The 18,425-nt window shown below is 38.3% G+C and overlaps 1 protein-coding gene across 5 annotated transcripts in view; it reads right to left on the reverse strand.

Annotated features, from left to right (window-relative positions):
* Positions 1 to 18,425, reverse strand: part of RNF19A (ring finger protein 19A, RBR E3 ubiquitin protein ligase) — a 58,341-nt gene that overhangs the window by 5,206 nt on the left and 34,710 nt on the right. For all 5 annotated transcript variants that reach the window (XM_074577526.1, XM_074577530.1, XM_074577527.1 and 2 more), the window contains exons 2-6: positions 15,321 to 16,075; positions 9,244 to 9,452; positions 7,120 to 7,264; positions 6,400 to 6,562; positions 1,978 to 2,092 (exon numbers count right to left, since the gene is read on the reverse strand). In XM_074577526.1, coding sequence (XP_074433627.1) covers positions 1,978 to 2,092; positions 6,400 to 6,562; positions 7,120 to 7,264; positions 9,244 to 9,452; positions 15,321 to 15,937 — 1,249 coding nt within the window. In that variant the 5' untranslated portion in view covers positions 15,938 to 16,075. The remainder of the gene's footprint in view (positions 1 to 1,977; positions 2,093 to 6,399; positions 6,563 to 7,119; positions 7,265 to 9,243; positions 9,453 to 15,320; positions 16,076 to 18,425) is intronic.

Raw genomic sequence — 18,425 nt, forward strand, 5'->3', positions numbered from 1 at the left:
GAAAGAAAATCCGGAGGGAGCAAAATTAAGAAATACTGGTAAATCACTATGGTGAAACAACAGGAAAGTACTTTCATCAGGCAGAACATCCTCTATTAACGTTGGTACGCAGAGAAGCTTAATGCTTGATTAATTAATATTTCCAGTATGTCCATAACATCTTTTACAAACAAAATGAAAATACTTTAAAGGTTCATATAAGCTCCATTGGGGACTGTAATAATGTTCCACCTGAGAAGCAGAAATAGCAGAGATCTATTTCAAATGTTATTCAATTAAAAATGAATTCTACTAATTTAATAAGGGGCTTAATTTTTGCATCCACTCAAGTCAGACAGGGCTTTGCTATCAATTTAATAGGACTTTACATTATTATTACCGTGGGATCTTTCATACTTATTGTATCACACTGATTCAAGTTAAAAAATTTTTGTTATACAAGTTTTCCTTGAAAGTAAATAATTCTGTGGAGCAGGGCAGCAAGAGTTAAGGGAAACCAGTGAAAGGAACTATGGACTAAAGCACACGCAGATATACACACATCTACCCCACCACTTCTAGTGGACTATGAAACTTACTCCTTTGGCACATGAATTAAACCTTTGCTGATGGAAGTACACAGGAGGTACAGAGACACAGCAGACTGAAAAGTGGCAAACTGGCACGTCCTGAAAAAGCCAGGACAGAGGCAGACCCAATGCAAAGGCTCCTCAGCCTAACCTAAAAGAAGGGTTCCAGTTACAGGAAGTTCCTTTCACTAGAAATTTCTCCGCATCCAAGGAAGAAATCCATATTCTTGAGGTCATTATTTTGGAAGCCATATAATGCCTTGAGACTGGAGGCCGTGTGTTAATGGCAATGGGGCAAGAGCAAGAACTCCACAAAATAAAATCCAACCCCTTTCCCTAAAAAGCCAAGTTATCTCTGGTCAGAAATAAGAAACAGCTCGAAAGAAAGAGGTAAAACAGACCTATAAATACATCTGTGAGACTGTGTGTCCCACTACCTCTTTAGCAGGGATCTGGCACCACAGCTACATGAGAACAATGCAATGCAGACACACACCGGAGGCAGTTTCATGACTCGCATATCTGGCTTTGCACAGTGGTCCACCATTATTAACAAGCAGTTTTAAGCCACAGCTTCATGCCCAATTTAAACCATCGCTTACTAAAAGCGGCCCTGTCTTCCTGAGCTCACAAATTCCTCTCTGAGCATTACTTCTAGCACAAGGGGGACAACTGCACGCACAACTGCGTGATGAATCGGATCAGGGGACTGATCCGGCCTAAAACTAAATGATGGGTCTTAACGTGAATCAGTTATCCACGGCAGCTTACTCCGCAACTGTAAAGATTCCTGTGCTGCAACAAAGGAGAAGCAAGGCAGCGCTGGGCATGTCCACTCCTTTCAAAGAAAACCCAGGGTTTGTTTACAGTGATCTTGAAGTTACATGGTAAGATGACAAGTATTTTGTAACGTACAGCCAGATTTTCCTCAACTGCTATCCTCAACAATCCCTGTGAGAAAGAATGTGATAGAATTCAAACTGACTCCCAGAGCATAACAAATAGCTTGACAATGACTGTCATGCTAGGTGTAAGAGACTGTTTTTCTTGTGCGGAGAAAAGTTTGATATGAAGTTATTCAAATACAAACAGACTCTGTGGCAACAGTTTTTTCTTGGTCAGTCATTTAAAAGGGCTTTCAGTACTTCAGTTTTAAAAGTCAGATACGACAATGAAACTTCAATTTGCAAGATAAAAATTATTTAATTCATTTTAATGCAGCATTTCCTGAAGTACTGTATTCTCCTTTCTACCCCAATAAATGTATAACCTCAGATTCCTCATTGTCTCTGTTCCTTCACCTACAAAAAGAAACTATAGGACTTTTCTCTGCTGTTTTATTCATGCGTGTTTATAGAGTTCTGGTGGCAAGGTGCTACCAATACACAAAACAGTAGCATTTACTTACCTACAGTTACTGCAGCTACAACCGGAGAAACAATTACAGATAAGGTTACACCACCTGCTATAGCCAAGTTTCGCTTGTGCTTTGAAATGTCTTTGCCTTCATATCGATTGTGAATCTTGAGAGAAGAAAAGAAGAAAAGGTTTTTAGAGTATTATCATCATCAATAATACATTGCTGCAAGGATGGAAGAACTGACATATAGTACTTTGGAATCTGTACCCCATTCTCTTCCAGAGAGACCCACGTTCTATAATCACAGTTTACTCCTTATAAAGAAAATTTACACATTCCCCAATTTTAGGAAAATTCTTAAAAGTCTGAAATCCTCCCATCCAGCAAGTAAGCATTTACTTTCAGCCTCAAGTTAAAAGAGCTAAATCATTAAACAAATAAACAAAAGAAGCCTGTTCAATCATTACTCCAGCTTACATGGTTAGGAAAGATAGACAATTTTGAGGATCAAAGAATTACCGCATCTGATCAAATTGACACTTCTTATTCCCAGCCATCTTTCCCCTGAACAACACTGAGTGAAACTTCCACAGATTATTAGATCTATGGAAACAGAGGCTGACATAACAGAGCCATGAAAACCTTGTAGAAAGGCAGCCTTCACCAAACATAGCCTGGCAGGGGGGCAGAGCAAGAGCTTCGTTGCTCTGGCACCCTCTCGTGACAAGCTGTCGAGACAGGAAATATTTTAGCAAACCTGAGTTTTAGCTGTGCTACTGTTTACCGAGGAATCTGCTAACCAAAACCTTTACTGATGGTTCAACTCTGCAATAACTCTGAAATGTGACTGCCTCAAATTTATCTGCTGCAAATCCTGCGTGAACCTGAAAGACCTCTGAAGATCACTGTTTCACAGAGATTTCCCACTTCATGAATTTCATTTACTCTCTCTAGGAACACGGCTTTTCAGGGATATATGCTTCATCTGTCATCGCATTTGGTTAAGATGTAATTACAAAGGAACAATAGGTCACTATCTTAATGGTTGTCATAAGGCTAAGTTAATCCTCACTACATCTAAGGGGGAACACAAAGGAGTCTTCAGAGGATAATCGCAATATTTTTATATCAATATGCTACTGCAAAAAAAGCCAAACCCAAAAAAACCTAAAAAACGAGCTGGAATTTTTAGTAAATGTTGTGCTTTCTAAATTGTAATTTCAGGAAGAGATTTAGTAGGATAGCTCTCATTTTGGAATAAACTTAAAGCATTTGTATGTGTTCAGGCAAGACAGGCAGGGAAAGGGCAGAGAAGGCACTGCACTTCGTTTGAAGAGAATACATTTACTTGCTCTGAGGTACATTATACAAAAAGCAACACAGACTAAGGGAGCACTTGAATACAGAATATACCTATGGATTAAAAAGGAAAAATCAAACATGAACACTCTCATAGTACAAGCATGTAAGAATTACAAACCCAGGAAGATCAGGTTTCATATGGCTCTGAGCAATTAGTAGGATCATCTCAGGTACTGAATTTTACTGTTATCGGCAATTTTAACTACCAAAAAAAAAAAGGCACATGACACACAAAGAGATCTATAAAGGCTACTGGATTCCTTAAAGATAAAGCAACAAAAAGGAACGGAAGGAAGTGATTACAGAGAAGAAAATTATTGAAAACATCAAGATAGAAGGTTACATTGGAAGGAATGACAATGAAATAAGAGACTTCAGAATATTGAGTAAAGAACAAAGAATATCCAAATAAAAATACTGGTCCAGAAGAAGAGGGATTTCAATAAATGCAGAAAAACTGTTAGGTTAACAAGACTTGTATCTGTAAGAAGGGAGGACTAGCACTTCCTTAAGGAAACTATCAGAGCACAAGCACAAACTCTTCCAATGCAGAAGACAGACAGAATGTTGTAAAAGAACAACGAAGCTTCCTTTACAGAAGCAGCAGCATTAAGAAAATAGAAAGTAGGTCAGATTACTATGAACGGGTACAAAGGAACAGCATGAGGACGTCAGGACAAAATCAGAAAGGTTAAAATAGAGGAGACAAAAAGCAAAGGACATCAAAGTCAACAAGAAATTATTCTACAAGTACACTGCTAGTAAGAGGAGGACCAAAATGGATCATTCTGCTATTTAACAAAAAGGAAAGACAGCCAGCGGATGAAACTGGAGGCCTGTTCATTTTTTTTTTTTTTTCCTTTCAGTTGCCACTAAAGATCAACTGTGAGCCCTGTGACTGGTGACAAAGGAGTAAGATCTGTAGGAAAACAGCAGGTTAGAGTGTTCTTACATGAGCTGATCTGAAAAAAAAAATCTCAGCAGGCCCTATTTCAGAGCTACTAACAATAATTTTTGAAATTTATTATTCACTGAAGATGTCTAAAAAAAACCATAAGGAAAACTGAGGAATTTAAGACCAAAGAACTGAACCTTAGTTTCCTGAAAACTGTGAACTTATAGATACCAGAGCAAATGCAGGAAATAAAGAGGCCACACTGATCTTTTTCAAGTAGAAGTCACATTGATTGAATTTTCTTCTGTGACAAGATAACTAGCCTTGAGGATGAGGAGAAACAGATGTCACACGCTGACTTGAACAAAATTTTGGTATTTTCTTGTATGACACTCAAAAAGTTGTAATAGTCCATCTGGGCTAGAGTCTGTCTGAAAACAGACTAGAGAAATCTACTATTAACTTAACATAAAACTGACGGAAAACATCTGAGTTGACATTAGGTTTTTTCAGTCCCCAAATTGCAACTCTTTACCCTATACTTTTTCCAACAGATATGCCCTAGATCCAAGAGTACTCAACATTGTCATTAACCTGGAAAACGGAAGGAAAAGAATGTGTGTGCTGAATTTCAGGCCAATAAATACAATCTGGCAGGGTTGCAAGAATGCCAGAACTCATACTCTTCTTGAGAAGTTGACAAAGTGGCCTGAAATGACTAAGGTGCAGCACAATGGTAATGAGTTCAAGACTACTCTTAGGAAGAGACCAATTGCCTAATTACCGATACGGTGGAGAACACTATGTGTTTTAGAGCACACAAAATGAAAATAGCACATTGTTGAGAAAGAGGTAACTGGCAGTTATATGCACAGGATGACCCTTTCATTTAACTCACCAGTACTAATGCTTCAGCTTCACTGCTATATTGAAAATGGACAAAATCAAAGGCAGTATGAACAAACAGAAGGAAGTCCAGAAAAGAGGATGAGAATTGGAGGTCTAAACCAGTGTGTTTTCTTGACAATTTGTCAAGAAAAACTGGAAACGCTAGGTTCATTTAGAGATAAGAATGAAAGTGGACTTAAAAATCATCAAATATGTAATGGGATATGGCAAAGCAAAAGGATTCTTTATGTCCGCTGAAGACAGGGCAATAAGAATTTAGTGTAGAAAGAGCAATGGATATTCTCATGGGGCTGCCCTCACAGTCTAACCTTCTGAGACTTTACCATGAATACATGGGGACCAATCCCAAAATCTAATGAGAAAGGCAGAACATGCAATAGTAATTCAAAGCAGGTAACTGCTGCCTTCTTCCTCTTATCATTTATAAGGCTGCAATGACTGTACGGACTAAGACAAAACAGAATAGAAAGGTCAAAAAATAACTGTAGTAGAAGGCAGGAGTACTTGCTTGAAAGAAAAGGATGAAGAATAATACAGTGGAAGAGCTACATCCCTGGACTTTTTGTCTAGCAGCAACAGCCCATAAAACACTCCCCCCTCCCTTTTATCCTAAATTACAAATAGGAGATGTAATTATCTTTTGTTTTCCTTGCAATTTGTCACTTTATATTAAAAGATATCTGTTATATTTTTGAAAGGAAATACATCAACTGCCTTGTGATTAACATGGTCGTTTGTAGTCGATTCCCACAAACACTAAAATAGACAGATGCTGCGCTACCTGCACTGAACTGCTCCACATCCTAGACTGGCCTAAGGCAGTTAACAAGCTGCTGAGTATAAATGCTTAAATGTGTGCATGCACAAACCTATACTAGCAGAATTTTATACTAAAATACTGGTAACTATCTGCTTCTAAGAAAAATAAGGATTTTCATTTTGCCTTCCTCTCCTCTGAATATTGTTTAATTCTAAGGGAAAGTAGAAGTTAAAAAAAAAAGAGCGATTTTGAAAAAGTATGCAAGAACTTCCATTGCAAGATGTAGAAATTGGAAATTGTTTGGTGTTTTGCTCTGCCTGTTTTAAGAAGAACTACATTCTTAAAAACACTGCTTCTCCTTCCTGTACAATTGAAACAAACATCCTTAAACAATTCAGGGGCTGCTTTGTTTGCTTCTTGGTTTTTTTGTTTTTTGGTTTTTTTTAAGGGCTGGTGAAGATAGCCAACTGAATGTAGTATTGCCCAAGACGTACAACGAAGAAGGTAAAACCTGAAGCATGTTAGGAGCTGTAGCACATTTTACCTTACGTCCCACATACACGGGAATTCCAATAATCATAGCAGGAATAGCAATACCAGCGATTAAGGCAATTCCTACAGGAGCTCCAACAAGTGTCCCTAGTTGCCACAATATTTTCTTCTTACGGCTCCATGGTTTCTTTCCCCAAAATGTGCAACCTGATGGGCTAATAGAAAGAAGTAAGAAAATTGTAAAGAACTTGTAAATACATCAACATAACTATACACTACTGAACTGTTCTCTAGTTACAAAATTATTGTTCTTAGGTTCAAGTTACAGATGTTTTGGATATCAAATCATCAGTTATTTCTTCGGATTTTTTGTTTGCCTTTACAGCATGTTTTGCAATATAAAAAGCAGCATATTGTATATGACCACATGCCAACCTGTGATTCACAGGTTGTATTGCTTACTACAAAGACAATACAGCAGTATTAAGACATCAATAAAAATAGTGGGTATGTTCATCTAAAGCAGTTCATTTATTGTGCTAAATACACATTGCATGCATGAAACTTAGAAAAATATTTTAAAGTAAAAAATAACAAAGCACTGATTTAAATACACACATTGAAAATTAACTTCATTCTCAGATACAGACACTTCAACTGTGATTCTCTACTCCAACAGGAAGAAAGCCAAACTTACAGCACCCAGGAATCTACTTCGAGATACTTTAGACAACAAGTTACCAACCACATAGATCTTTTTTCTTAAATGTACCTTAAATAATGTAAATCTGAGATCTCTTTCATACACAGCCAACAGAATTCACAGCCACAGACAGCACAAGTCATATGATTGCAGCTTCCATCATTCATTTTTATTATATAAGCAGCACAGCGTGGGCATGGCTTTATGTCATCAGCTGTTTAAAAATGAATATTAAGATCATATCAGTTCTTCAGACAAGCAGATTCAATCAAAATATAGACATACGTTTGGGAAAACTGATTGAGCCATTATCTGAAAAAATGAAGAAGTGTATTATAAGTTTGCTTTACGAATCTTGATTTGGCAATGACTTTATAGCTGTTTGCATTTGTAAACCTTGGACCAAGTAAAACTAATGAAAACAAGGCATATTAGATCACATTCAAGTAATTGAATAGTTAATGCATACACTCTGTTCAAGGTTTTTCTAAATTTAATGCAATATATATTAGTCAGACATTAAAAATGTATGTTAATACAGGACTGATAATATGGTCTCTTTAAATATAATCCTCTTCTACATATCATGCTGTTATGAATCTTTTAGTCAAATATTCAGTCTCCACCCTGTTATTTCTTCTTATCTTAAATCCATCTCCCCTTCCACATTAAGTGCATTTCTTTGGTATCACCAACCTCCTCAAGTCCTTTTCACAGCCCTAATTACTTAATCCCTAGGAAAAAATACTGCGGTAAAAAGAAAATTCTGAGGGCTCTCCTTGTTCCCAAGTCAAATATTGAGAAATGCAGTTAAGTGACTAGCTCTATCATTAACAAATAAGGGGTCATCGAGCAACTGCGAAATACTTGTAAATTGACACAACACAGTTGTGATCTTCATTCCTTCACATTGCTGCTTAGCATCTGCGCTTTGGGACAAGCTATTGACTCAGAGCAGCAGAAATAACTTGCAGCTCCTAGGGCAGAAGTCCCAGTTTACTGCCTCTGTGCTACTAGGTAGGACAAAGGGAAAAGAAGGGTTATACTTGGTATAAAGAGTACCCAAAGAGGTGCAGAACCAGCAGAAAACAGTACCTCTACGAACTCCAGCGCACAGGGACGCTGAGCAGCCAAACAGATGCACTAGCTATTCCAAGATGGGAACCGATGCACAACCTACAGGGCAGTAACTAAACTGAGCAAGTTCCTACAGCACAGGTATGGTGGAGCTACTGCTGTTCATGCTGGGAAGGACTGAAAAGGAAAGGAGCTAGCATGCGCATTTATTTAAAGTTTATTTTTAAATGTGTTTGAAAAACTAGAGCAAGATGCCAATTCTTAAGGCAATGTGGGGTGCCTTGTTAAAATAAGCCAGCGCAAACAACAAATTAGAGACTCCCGAGTGTAGGGGTGGATTGGAGGACAACAGCTCTAACAAGGTGCAAGAGTGACTCTTTCCCTCAAGTATCTACCTTGTTTGGTCAGGCAGACAAAAAAGCTGCCAAATAGATCAGAGTTTAGAGCAATTCAGAGCCAGTTCTTATCAACAGCAAATTGGACTCTTGCTCTGCAAAGTACTACTCTCAATAGTTTATCCTCTTTTTTTGGTGGGTTACAAACAAGCTCAATTTTAAAAGAGGGAATTGGTTGCTTTCTGGTAGACTAGAAAGACGAGTATTTTATTGCAAAAACAGAAATTAGTACTAACAAACACAGATGTCAAACATCAGAGCTGGCATCGGACTAACAGTCTATTTTGAAAGGAGAAAAACAGTGGTTTTGAGTTTTATGTTTAAGGGCTTTTATTATTAGCAACCCTGGGAAATTTCACCTACAGTGGAGAAAATAAGTGTTCCCAGTGTGTAAGTGAAACAACTAATGGAGTCAGCATGCCAAACACAGAGAATGCTTTGCAGCAAGTTTCTTTGACTTCATACTTTTCAGCTACAAAGTAAGAATTTAAAATGCTGACATGCCTCTAAGATTGAATTCAGGTGCTCTGGTCACAGAGTACTTGACATTATAACACTTAAAATTTGAATTCAAACTTAAAATTGTACATTTTATGTTTCTGAAACACAAAGTAGCTAGTATCTACCATGCTACTGTTCAGTTCTTTCACTTTTAGAGTTAATTGTGCAAATGTACTAAAAAGATATTTTACAGACACGGTATCCCAATCCCAATAAATACCTGCTGCTCCAGATTCCTGGCTGTAACTAATAGATGAAGAACGAATTGTTCTCAGGCGCAGACTTTGAGCTCTCTCCTGGCGAGCAGCATCGCAGGTCTGGTTGGGATGCCAAATCTGCTTACAGTGGTAGCAAAACTCTGTTCCACAGCCTTCTCGTCCACACGTAAGTTTGGGACAGCTGGCACATCCAAAAGCGATCACAGCATATCTTGAATAATCAAGAGGGGCAAGACAAAAGTTTGTTAATAAAACCAGTCCGATCTATAGACTGAAGGGGACAAGACAGCTGCCAGAGATGAAGCAGGTACAACGGCAGTGGACATGAGGAGCTGATGTTAGATGGCCATCACAGGTTCCTTACCACCTCCCTCCACAACTCTATCGATATTGCATGAGATTAAGACTGTTTAGAAATACTACAGTGTAACACTTTGCTCTACCCATCTTAATAATTTAGTGCAGTGCTGAAATATACTGTATTTATGGCTGAATGCAGTACTGTATGGTGTACAGTCACAGAACAACCACAGTTTAGAAGAGCGGGACAATAAAACCAAAAAATGTATCTGAGCAACTAGAAAAGGTTAGAGTTTCAAAAGTCACTATGGGCATGTCTAAGCGTGACCCTTTCTATAATCTGGGAGGATCCCTGCTAAGTGATCTGTAGTGTAATCTATTACTGTAAAAGCATGACTTGATACTGCACAACGTTTTAGTCTTTTACTGTTTGTCTTTTATTACAAACACCACTATCTAAATAGTTTACTCTTTATATTTTAAAATGTAAAAACAACAAAGCAATTACTTCATAAATAAGGGCTTTGGTTTCTCAATTAAGACAATTTCATTTTTTTGACCATTTTTTAAAAATATATTTCAAACTGTAAATGCAGAAATTGAGAAGAGTTCAGGGCCTCATTGCCACCTTTACTCTGAAATACTACAGAATGAAAAGCTCCAAAACCACTGAGATTTTCAAAACTGTGTTACACTATTTTGTAATCAGACACTACGTGAACAATTCTATACAATGACAGAGTTGTCGCCACAACTCAATTCTATCAGGTTTGCATTTTAAAGTTCAGATGATAAAAATACAATGTGTAATATAGTTCATATTAATACTAAATATAAATACATATACACACATGCACCTTCATTCCTACCCACTGTAAGGTTTTTTTCAATGGTTTTATGCAATAGCTTTCTTTTAAATAGAAAACAACACAAGGTCCACCGATGAACATTTAAAACAGATCTACAGTTTTACTCATGTGAAGAGTCCCCCTGCATAGACTGCAACAGATTTATAAATGCAGCAGGGCTTAAATTTATGGCTGTTCAAATGAAGGCAATTTTGTTTTAAAAGACCAAATTGTTTATTTTTTACACCCTACCCAATTTACATCCATTGCATAAAATTAACTAAAACCACTGACATATCTATCTGAAAATTTAGCTGTTTTAATTTTAGAGTAAGCTCTGTAAAAAGTTAATGCAAGTCCTGCCCTTCTCATTGTTTTAAAATAGCATGTTTGAGGGTTCCCTCCCCCACCCTAGAAGATCCACAAACAAACAGGAGCATTCTACCTTTAATTTACAGATAATGCAGTTACAAACAAAACTGATTTATATGCTTATTTTCAAATATTTCTTACTTTCCAAATAAAAATGCATTTCAATAATCGCTAGACTCTTCTACGTCGTTGCCAAGTTAATCAGCTCTATTTTCGCACATACAGCAACTGAACAGATAATTGCTTTGTATGTACACAAAGAGATTCTGATCCAAACGCTTCTGCAATATACAGGGATACATCCAAGACTCACTAACATTGTATCAAAGAATCTCAAGCATAGACCAGCGAATGAAGCATCAATTTATGTCCTGCCTCCTATTGCTAATAAAGATCGGGCACATCCCTGGAAGCACTCCCCATTTGGGATTCATGTATTGGCATACCTTTAGAAAGCAACTTTATAGACTAGAGCAAATCTCAGTTCAAACTGTGCAAGATTACAGGTTTAATTTGAACATTTCGTATTCATTTCACAGGTGATGCGAAAGCCAAAAAAGTTCCTGTTAGGCTGAGAGAAGGGACAATCAACCAAATTCAAAGTAATAACAAGTAAAACAAAAACCAGAGGCAAAGAGCAGTTAATAGAAGAAAGGATGTACAGTAAGAAGAGGAATGAAGAATTTGTACTGTTTTGCCAAATCTGCTTTTTGCTTGATGAAGATAAGAGAAATCTAGGAATCGCCACTCTCTTCTAATAATGCCAGCAATACAATCTCAGAGCAAAACCATTAAATAATTCAGACAGAAGAAAAATCAGAACATATTCAGAATACTGATTTACTAAGGTTTCTTAAAATGACATCAGAAAACTGATATGAAGAAACATAATCTCCAAAAATTAGCCTGTAACACAGCCCAAGAGGTTTCCTTACCCATGGCTCCTTCCCCAGGGAAAGATCACCTATTTGCCAGCATCCCCCACCAGCTGGACCAGACTACCACAGTATTTCAGGTAACAGCAGCAGTCAGGATGCATTTGAGCTTGCAACAAAAGCCAAGGATGAAGTGGCCTGGGGTCAGAAGGACCATGGTGCCAGCAGTATGGACCATTTGTGGCATTAGACTGCTTTAGTGGCAGAGGCCCCACAGCTCCCAGGCAGCTCGTCCAGAGCTACTGCACCAGAGGTTCTCCTCCAAACTAATCCATAGTTCCTTTGATGGGAAGATCATAAGAAGTTCTCCACTGGGACAGGAGAAGTAGTAATACACTTAATACTGCGGTTAACTTTGTTTCAAGATCTGTTTGGTTCCGGTTTTGCCATCTCTAGGACCCAAATAGAGTGAAAGACAGCTGAAAAACAGATATTTACTTCTTAACTATTCTTTGTTGTTTTCCGGTAACACAGGCACTGATGATGTACAAAACCCATATTATAACAGACTATAACTTCCCTCCTTTTTTTCCCTCCTCATTCCTTCTTGGGGATCAAAGTTTTTAATAACTATTTGCTCTTTATATGGTCCAGATCTTTGTCCAAATGTGATGCCCAAAACCTGAAACAGTATTACATGGGATGTTTGATCAGTGCTGAGGAGAGCTGAAGCACTGTCATGCACCAGCCACTCAGTTCCTTCTTGCACCTATTTGTGCAGTAAGTTTTTTCTACCAAAATGCTCACTTTGCACTTATTTCCTACTTATTACAGTACCTGCTTCTAACTTTAAAGACAACTTCAGGAAATAATGCTACCCTCTGAAGTTACTGCACCTCTCCTGCTTTGGGATTAATTGCAAATTTAGTAAATGCATTCCATGAAATATTTGATCCACGCTAAAAATCTGGTCAACTACCATCACAATCCTAATGCATTCTGCCAGTACTACACATCAAAAACTGTTCTGAAAAAAAAAAAAGCCCTCAGTTGTAATTGCATATTACAGTTGCCAAAGCAATTAGAAACTGTGACTACTGTTGTACCATGTAATTGTTAAAGCAAGTGTCTGCTGATGTGAAGTTTGTGCATCTGTATGTGATACCTCATCTTTAAACACTGCTAGCATAGGCTGTTCAGTGAAAGTCTGAATAGTGATTGCTTCTCTAGACCTCATGCCTGAACAATTCCTTCCTCCATCCTCCTCCTATGCCCCACAACAATATTAAATCCCCATTATTACTTTCTATACCGCTCTCACTTCTCCCTCCCACCTCTCTGGGTGCTTCTCCCAGCTCCCCTGGCGAACAGCGAGACGAGAGACCAGTGCTGCAGCAGGCTCCCAGTGAGCCACATCCCACTTGCCAGGTGGTGCTGCAGTGGCTGCCTGGAAGGCCAAATTTAAAAAGGTAATGGAGGATTCATACGCAGGTATTTCTCTTGCTGGAGGCATTATTGATGGTCTCTCTTTTGCTCAAGTATGATAGGGTTTTTTTCCCCACAAAACTTCTTAGATTAGCTTATGCTGAACACTCAACCCCCTCCACCCGACATATTTGAAGGTGCTAAAGGTTTCAAAAGCAATCAGCAGAAGGATCGCAGGAGCTCTTGTTTCGTTATGATGACAACCATAAAGAACGATCTTGCTGAGAAGTATCCAAGTAACCATCTTGATCCGATTTCAAACTAGTAACGAGAATTCAGTGAGGGGGTACTATCTGTGCATTAAAAACAGAATCCATCTATCACCGAAAAGCATTTCCCCATCACATAAAATGTATTAGGAAAAAGTCATGCCATCAAAGGTACAGTTAAGGTCACCCATACAGCACTAGTTTGTTCCCCTCACACACAAACATTGACGTAATTTACCTGCCTGGCAATATACTGTGTTTTCCACAGGATTCCACACTCAGAGTTAGGAGCACACAGTAGGCAGTTCTGGAACAATGATTTAAATATTTGCTATATACTAATGGATTGCTGTGGTCCCACACGATTGCATGGACCTCTAACCTTGCTCTGAAGACCCACTTTTTATTTTTATAATGGTATTACCTATAGCAATTATCATTGCAGTTTCTGACCATTTAATTAGGATTTTTTTTAAAACAGATGAGGAAAGCGAGGCACAAGAAATAAGCAAGGTGAAAAGTCTCCATTAAACAAATGTGCCTTAGTCTACTTACTGAAGTACTAAAAAAGTACCTGAATCACTGAAATATGGTTTAACAGTTCCTACATGCTTCCCCTTACCTTGAGTAACAACAGTTTGTTCAGAACACAAAAACTCAGGGAAACTTGAGCAAAGCATACTCCTGCCTATGAAATAATGCCTTCTAGTGGTTGTTTTCTTTTGTAGCATCGAAATATTAAGAGCAAGCTGTACTGGTTTTGTCCACATGACTTTGTTACAAGCTCATGCAACCAATCCATTTTTCCTTCAGAAGTCATTTTTCCTCCTCTGCTCCAACTATGCCACAGCCATGCCATTCACTTTGGACCAAACGATTTGTAGAAACAACCACCTTTCCAGTCCCTACTGTTCACCCACATTAGCAAATTCTGTTTCATTTAAAGGACGAAAGCAAAATTGTATTTCAAGTATGTTTCTTAACATACCATTTAAATTTGAAAGCCTCCTAAACATTAATATTGGAATAGTCTTATTTTGCTTGTTCTCTTCATCATTCTTCCTTCTCTTCTTTCTACTTATTGCTCATCTGTGAGGCTTTGAAACAGAGATGTCATCTTCCATGAGTTTTTAGTGTGTACTGCACATCCGGATCTCAGTCATGGCTATAACCTTTAGACATTATGATAACGTAAACAATCTCTAAAAAAGCAACTTCATGAAGAATGGCATTATGAGACACCAACAGCAAAAAAGCGTGATGAGCTGCTCAGTAGTACTCAGCCTACTCATGTCAGAATTCAGAATGGTTTCAGAACTGTTGAAGTATTAAAGCAATGTTAAAACATTACATTCCTCAGATAATAAGCAGGAACAAACTGATTATTATCTTACATCAGAATCCTGCTGACGGGCAACAAGTGGTTGGTTGAGACACCACAAGATGGAAGATATCTGAAGCTGGAGAGGCCTTTTCATTGAAAGAAAACCTTCAATCATTTTTCACAGTTAAAAAAACAAAACCAAATACCCAATGTGCTTTAATAAATGGACTAAGTCATCAAATTTTCAATTCTGTATAGTCTGAGCTTTGCATTGTTGCCTTGGCAGTGCAACATCTAATTATTTTTGCCTGCAGTAGATACATAGCAACCACCTACCAATAAGTTTCATGACATTGCTGAAGTTCCCTCTATGCCGGGTGGGGGGGTGGGGGAATCCTACTTGAAGGGTTTTATTTTGGAAGGTGGGTTGAGGCTTGGTTGTTTGGCATTTCTTGTTCTGGTTTTCATTTGTTTTGGTGAGGGTTTTTTGGTGTTTGGTTTTGTTTGGTTTTTTTTTTTTTTTAAGAGAATTCTGCCTGCTACCTACTCATACAACACATAACAAAATGCTGAAGTAAAGCAATTAACTTTTCAAAAATCATAAAGCTATGAACATTATCTATTTATGCTGTCACTTTTTTACAGATATTACGGAAAAATACATACCCACAATCTGGAGCTGGGCACCACCTACAATCAGGATCTGCGACCAGCCATCGCCTAAGCATAAACTCTTCGTATTTTTCCATCAAGATGTCATCGTTTAATATCAAACGAATGTCATGAGGATTAAATCGTTCTGAGCATTCTGGACAGCTAATATTAACTCTGCTCTCGGAGATTTCTATCCGGAGATACTGACGCAAGCAATCCACACAAGATCTATGGTGACAAGTCATTATCTCCGGGAACCTGTCCTTGGAGTGCCGCAAAAGGCACAAGGGGCATTCCATGAAGTCTCCACTTGGTTTGCTGCTAGAGGTTGTTCCGTTATCAGAAGAGGTACATGTGGAGAAAATTGAGTTCTTGTCCATACACATTTCTGAATGAATACTTTCAATACTTGCAATTCCATCAACACCTCCATTTAAATCCCTAGACTTCCGTTTTGTGTCTTTTTTTCTCCGAAAGAGAGAGCCCAATGAAATTCTTCTTTTCTTTGGTGCCTTTTTAACTGATGGCAAGCTCACAGAGGAAGCAGAAGACTGGAGGTCCCGATCAGAGCCCATTTGCCGATGTAAACTCATGTCTAGGTCACTCATCAGAAATGGGTTAAATTTCATATACAACCCTAAGCACTTGTAAGGATCACAATAATAGAGTCAGAGGACACAGGCATATTATTACGTAATCCAGTTTGAGAGTCTTCATGCAGAAAATTCACTTGTATCCGCTTCCAGCAAATTCTTCAGAGAAATTCCCTATATTAGGAGGGAAGATGAAAAAAAGGTAGATTAGAATCACATCCATCACTTTTGGTTCTGAAAGATCACAGCACTCTAATGACCTGTTATTCATATTACTACCATCTTCTCCACACCATCTAACCAAATACTTATTTCTGTCAGCTTTTTCTATCCTTTACATCCTTCTCATCTTAACAAGCCTGAAATTTCCCTGTGGCCAAGTAATATCTTTGTTACACTTAAGCAATGCTGAGAACAGCATCTTCACTCCACTGCTCCCTAAGGCGGTGGGGGGTGTGTGTGTGTGTGTGTGTGTGTGTGTGTGTACACACATGTGGAAATTACCATAACCCAAGGTGACAACTAAGGAAACATATAACAAGTTCTTCTATAAAGCACAGTAACAGGCTTACAGCATTGGAAACTTTTCTGTTTTCTCCACCTTACATTTTCCACACATGTGACAAGGTCATGTACAAACCCAACATAGTTAATTAAAAGAAATGAGAGATTTTTGTGTGTGTTTTGAATCCATTTACACTGCCAGCAGAATTTAAGTCACTGTAGCTAAACAGCTCGAGATAATCTCAAAACCTAAGGGTTCTCAGAGAAGTACGCAGATGCATATTTATAATGTAAGGTACCTGAATATCTCAGGAAGCAGAGCTGCAGAGTGAGTGACAGCCAACACTGTCTTGCTCTTCAACTTCGATATTACAATTCAAGCAAAGACTAAAGTTAAGGTGGTGATATTTTAATTTTTCTTCATACTGATTTTTATTTAAAAAAAAGCTCCAAAAAACTGATTCCCATCACATATCAAGCTTCGATTATTCCCTATGTGCAAGATGATGGCAAGGATTTCCTTCTGTTCCCTGCTGCTTAACAGACTGGCTCCAAGAGCAGAGAAAAAGAAAGGTGTCTTCCTATTTTCCTCTGACAGAGAAGACTACTATAAGAAGTTGTAGATCACCTCCAACGAAAACCACTAACTTCCCCCAAACATGCAAATATTCCCACTTCTCGCAAGCCTGATTGTACAAGAGGAATTTTTCTAACTCTCAGTGAACTGCTGCTGTAACAGAAGAATGAGAAGCATTTCTTATGAGACACCAGTGTTGCATATCTGGATGCAACTACTGCTGGCACCGCTTCTTTCCTCAGTGTTTCCCAACTTACCTCCCAGAAATGGGCACACTGGGTTTTTATGATTTTACCATAGAATGATAAAATCAGAAACTGGATACTAAAAATAAGTCAAAAGATAGAAACAAAGGAATGTAGAGGGCCACTGATGATGATACAAAAATATAATTTCTAACTTACACATCTTGTTACGGAGAAGATGAAGGGAGGTGAAAAACCTAACACTGCTTGAGGTGAATGTCTCTATTTACCAGAGCCCAGGCAGCCTGCACACCAGCTAGAGACCAGCCGAAGAACAACCACGTGCAGTATGTCTCTGGGACAGGATCACCCAGATGACTGGGTCAAGAGTAGGAAGTTTCAGAGGAAGACTGACCAGCAGCGGAAACAGGAATCCCTCTCCAAAGAGGAAACACAGAAATAGCCCACGGGCTGTCCAGCTCACCACAGAGATGCGTGCAAACCCACTGCTGGGGCCTCTTGAGGCTACTGTAGCTTGATAATATATACGTACTCGCAGATAGCCAAGTCAACAATACTCTATTTTTACTACCATGCAGTCCAGTAGCACCTCAGAAGATATTACCTTCCTCAAGAGAAAGAATTTAAAAGGAAAAAAAAAAACACAACAAAAAACACAACCAAAAACCCTCTCACATCCCCTGGTTTTGCTAAAGAGAAGTCTTACATTTTTGGGTCTTACATTATCATTTTTTTTTTAAAGAAAAAATTTATAGCCACTTTATTTTTTCAAATGCTGAATTATTACTACTTTTTCCTCTTCTCTCCCTCCCCCTGGGAAAATCTTACCTCTGTAGAACACTATGCAAAAATTCTTACTTTATTCCCAGGGTCTGTCTCAAACAAAGCATATTTCAAGAACATAACATACTTTGCCTTCCCTCCTAAGGGAACGTTTTCAGCCTAAAGTGTACTCAAAAGGAATCTTGGATGCTTTAATCTGCTTCTGTTCCCAAAACAAATTTAATCATTTCACAGCCGCTGTTTCTCATTAAATGAACTAAAACATTCCCTTTATCTAAAGAAAAAAGGGGAAACTGAAAAGACTGCTCAGCAATCACAACAGAAGGGAACATCCTCTCTAGGATCTTGGCATGATGTTGTATCATATATACATGCAGTTGGTAGGTGGTATCTGAAATATAATACAGATACACAAATCCTATAGCCCGTGTCTGACAATAAATTAAGTTTATAT

Source organism: Larus michahellis, chromosome 2 (genome assembly GCF_964199755.1).
Source record: "Larus michahellis chromosome 2, bLarMic1.1, whole genome shotgun sequence".
Classification (NCBI taxonomy): domain Eukaryota; kingdom Metazoa; phylum Chordata; class Aves; order Charadriiformes; family Laridae; genus Larus; species Larus michahellis.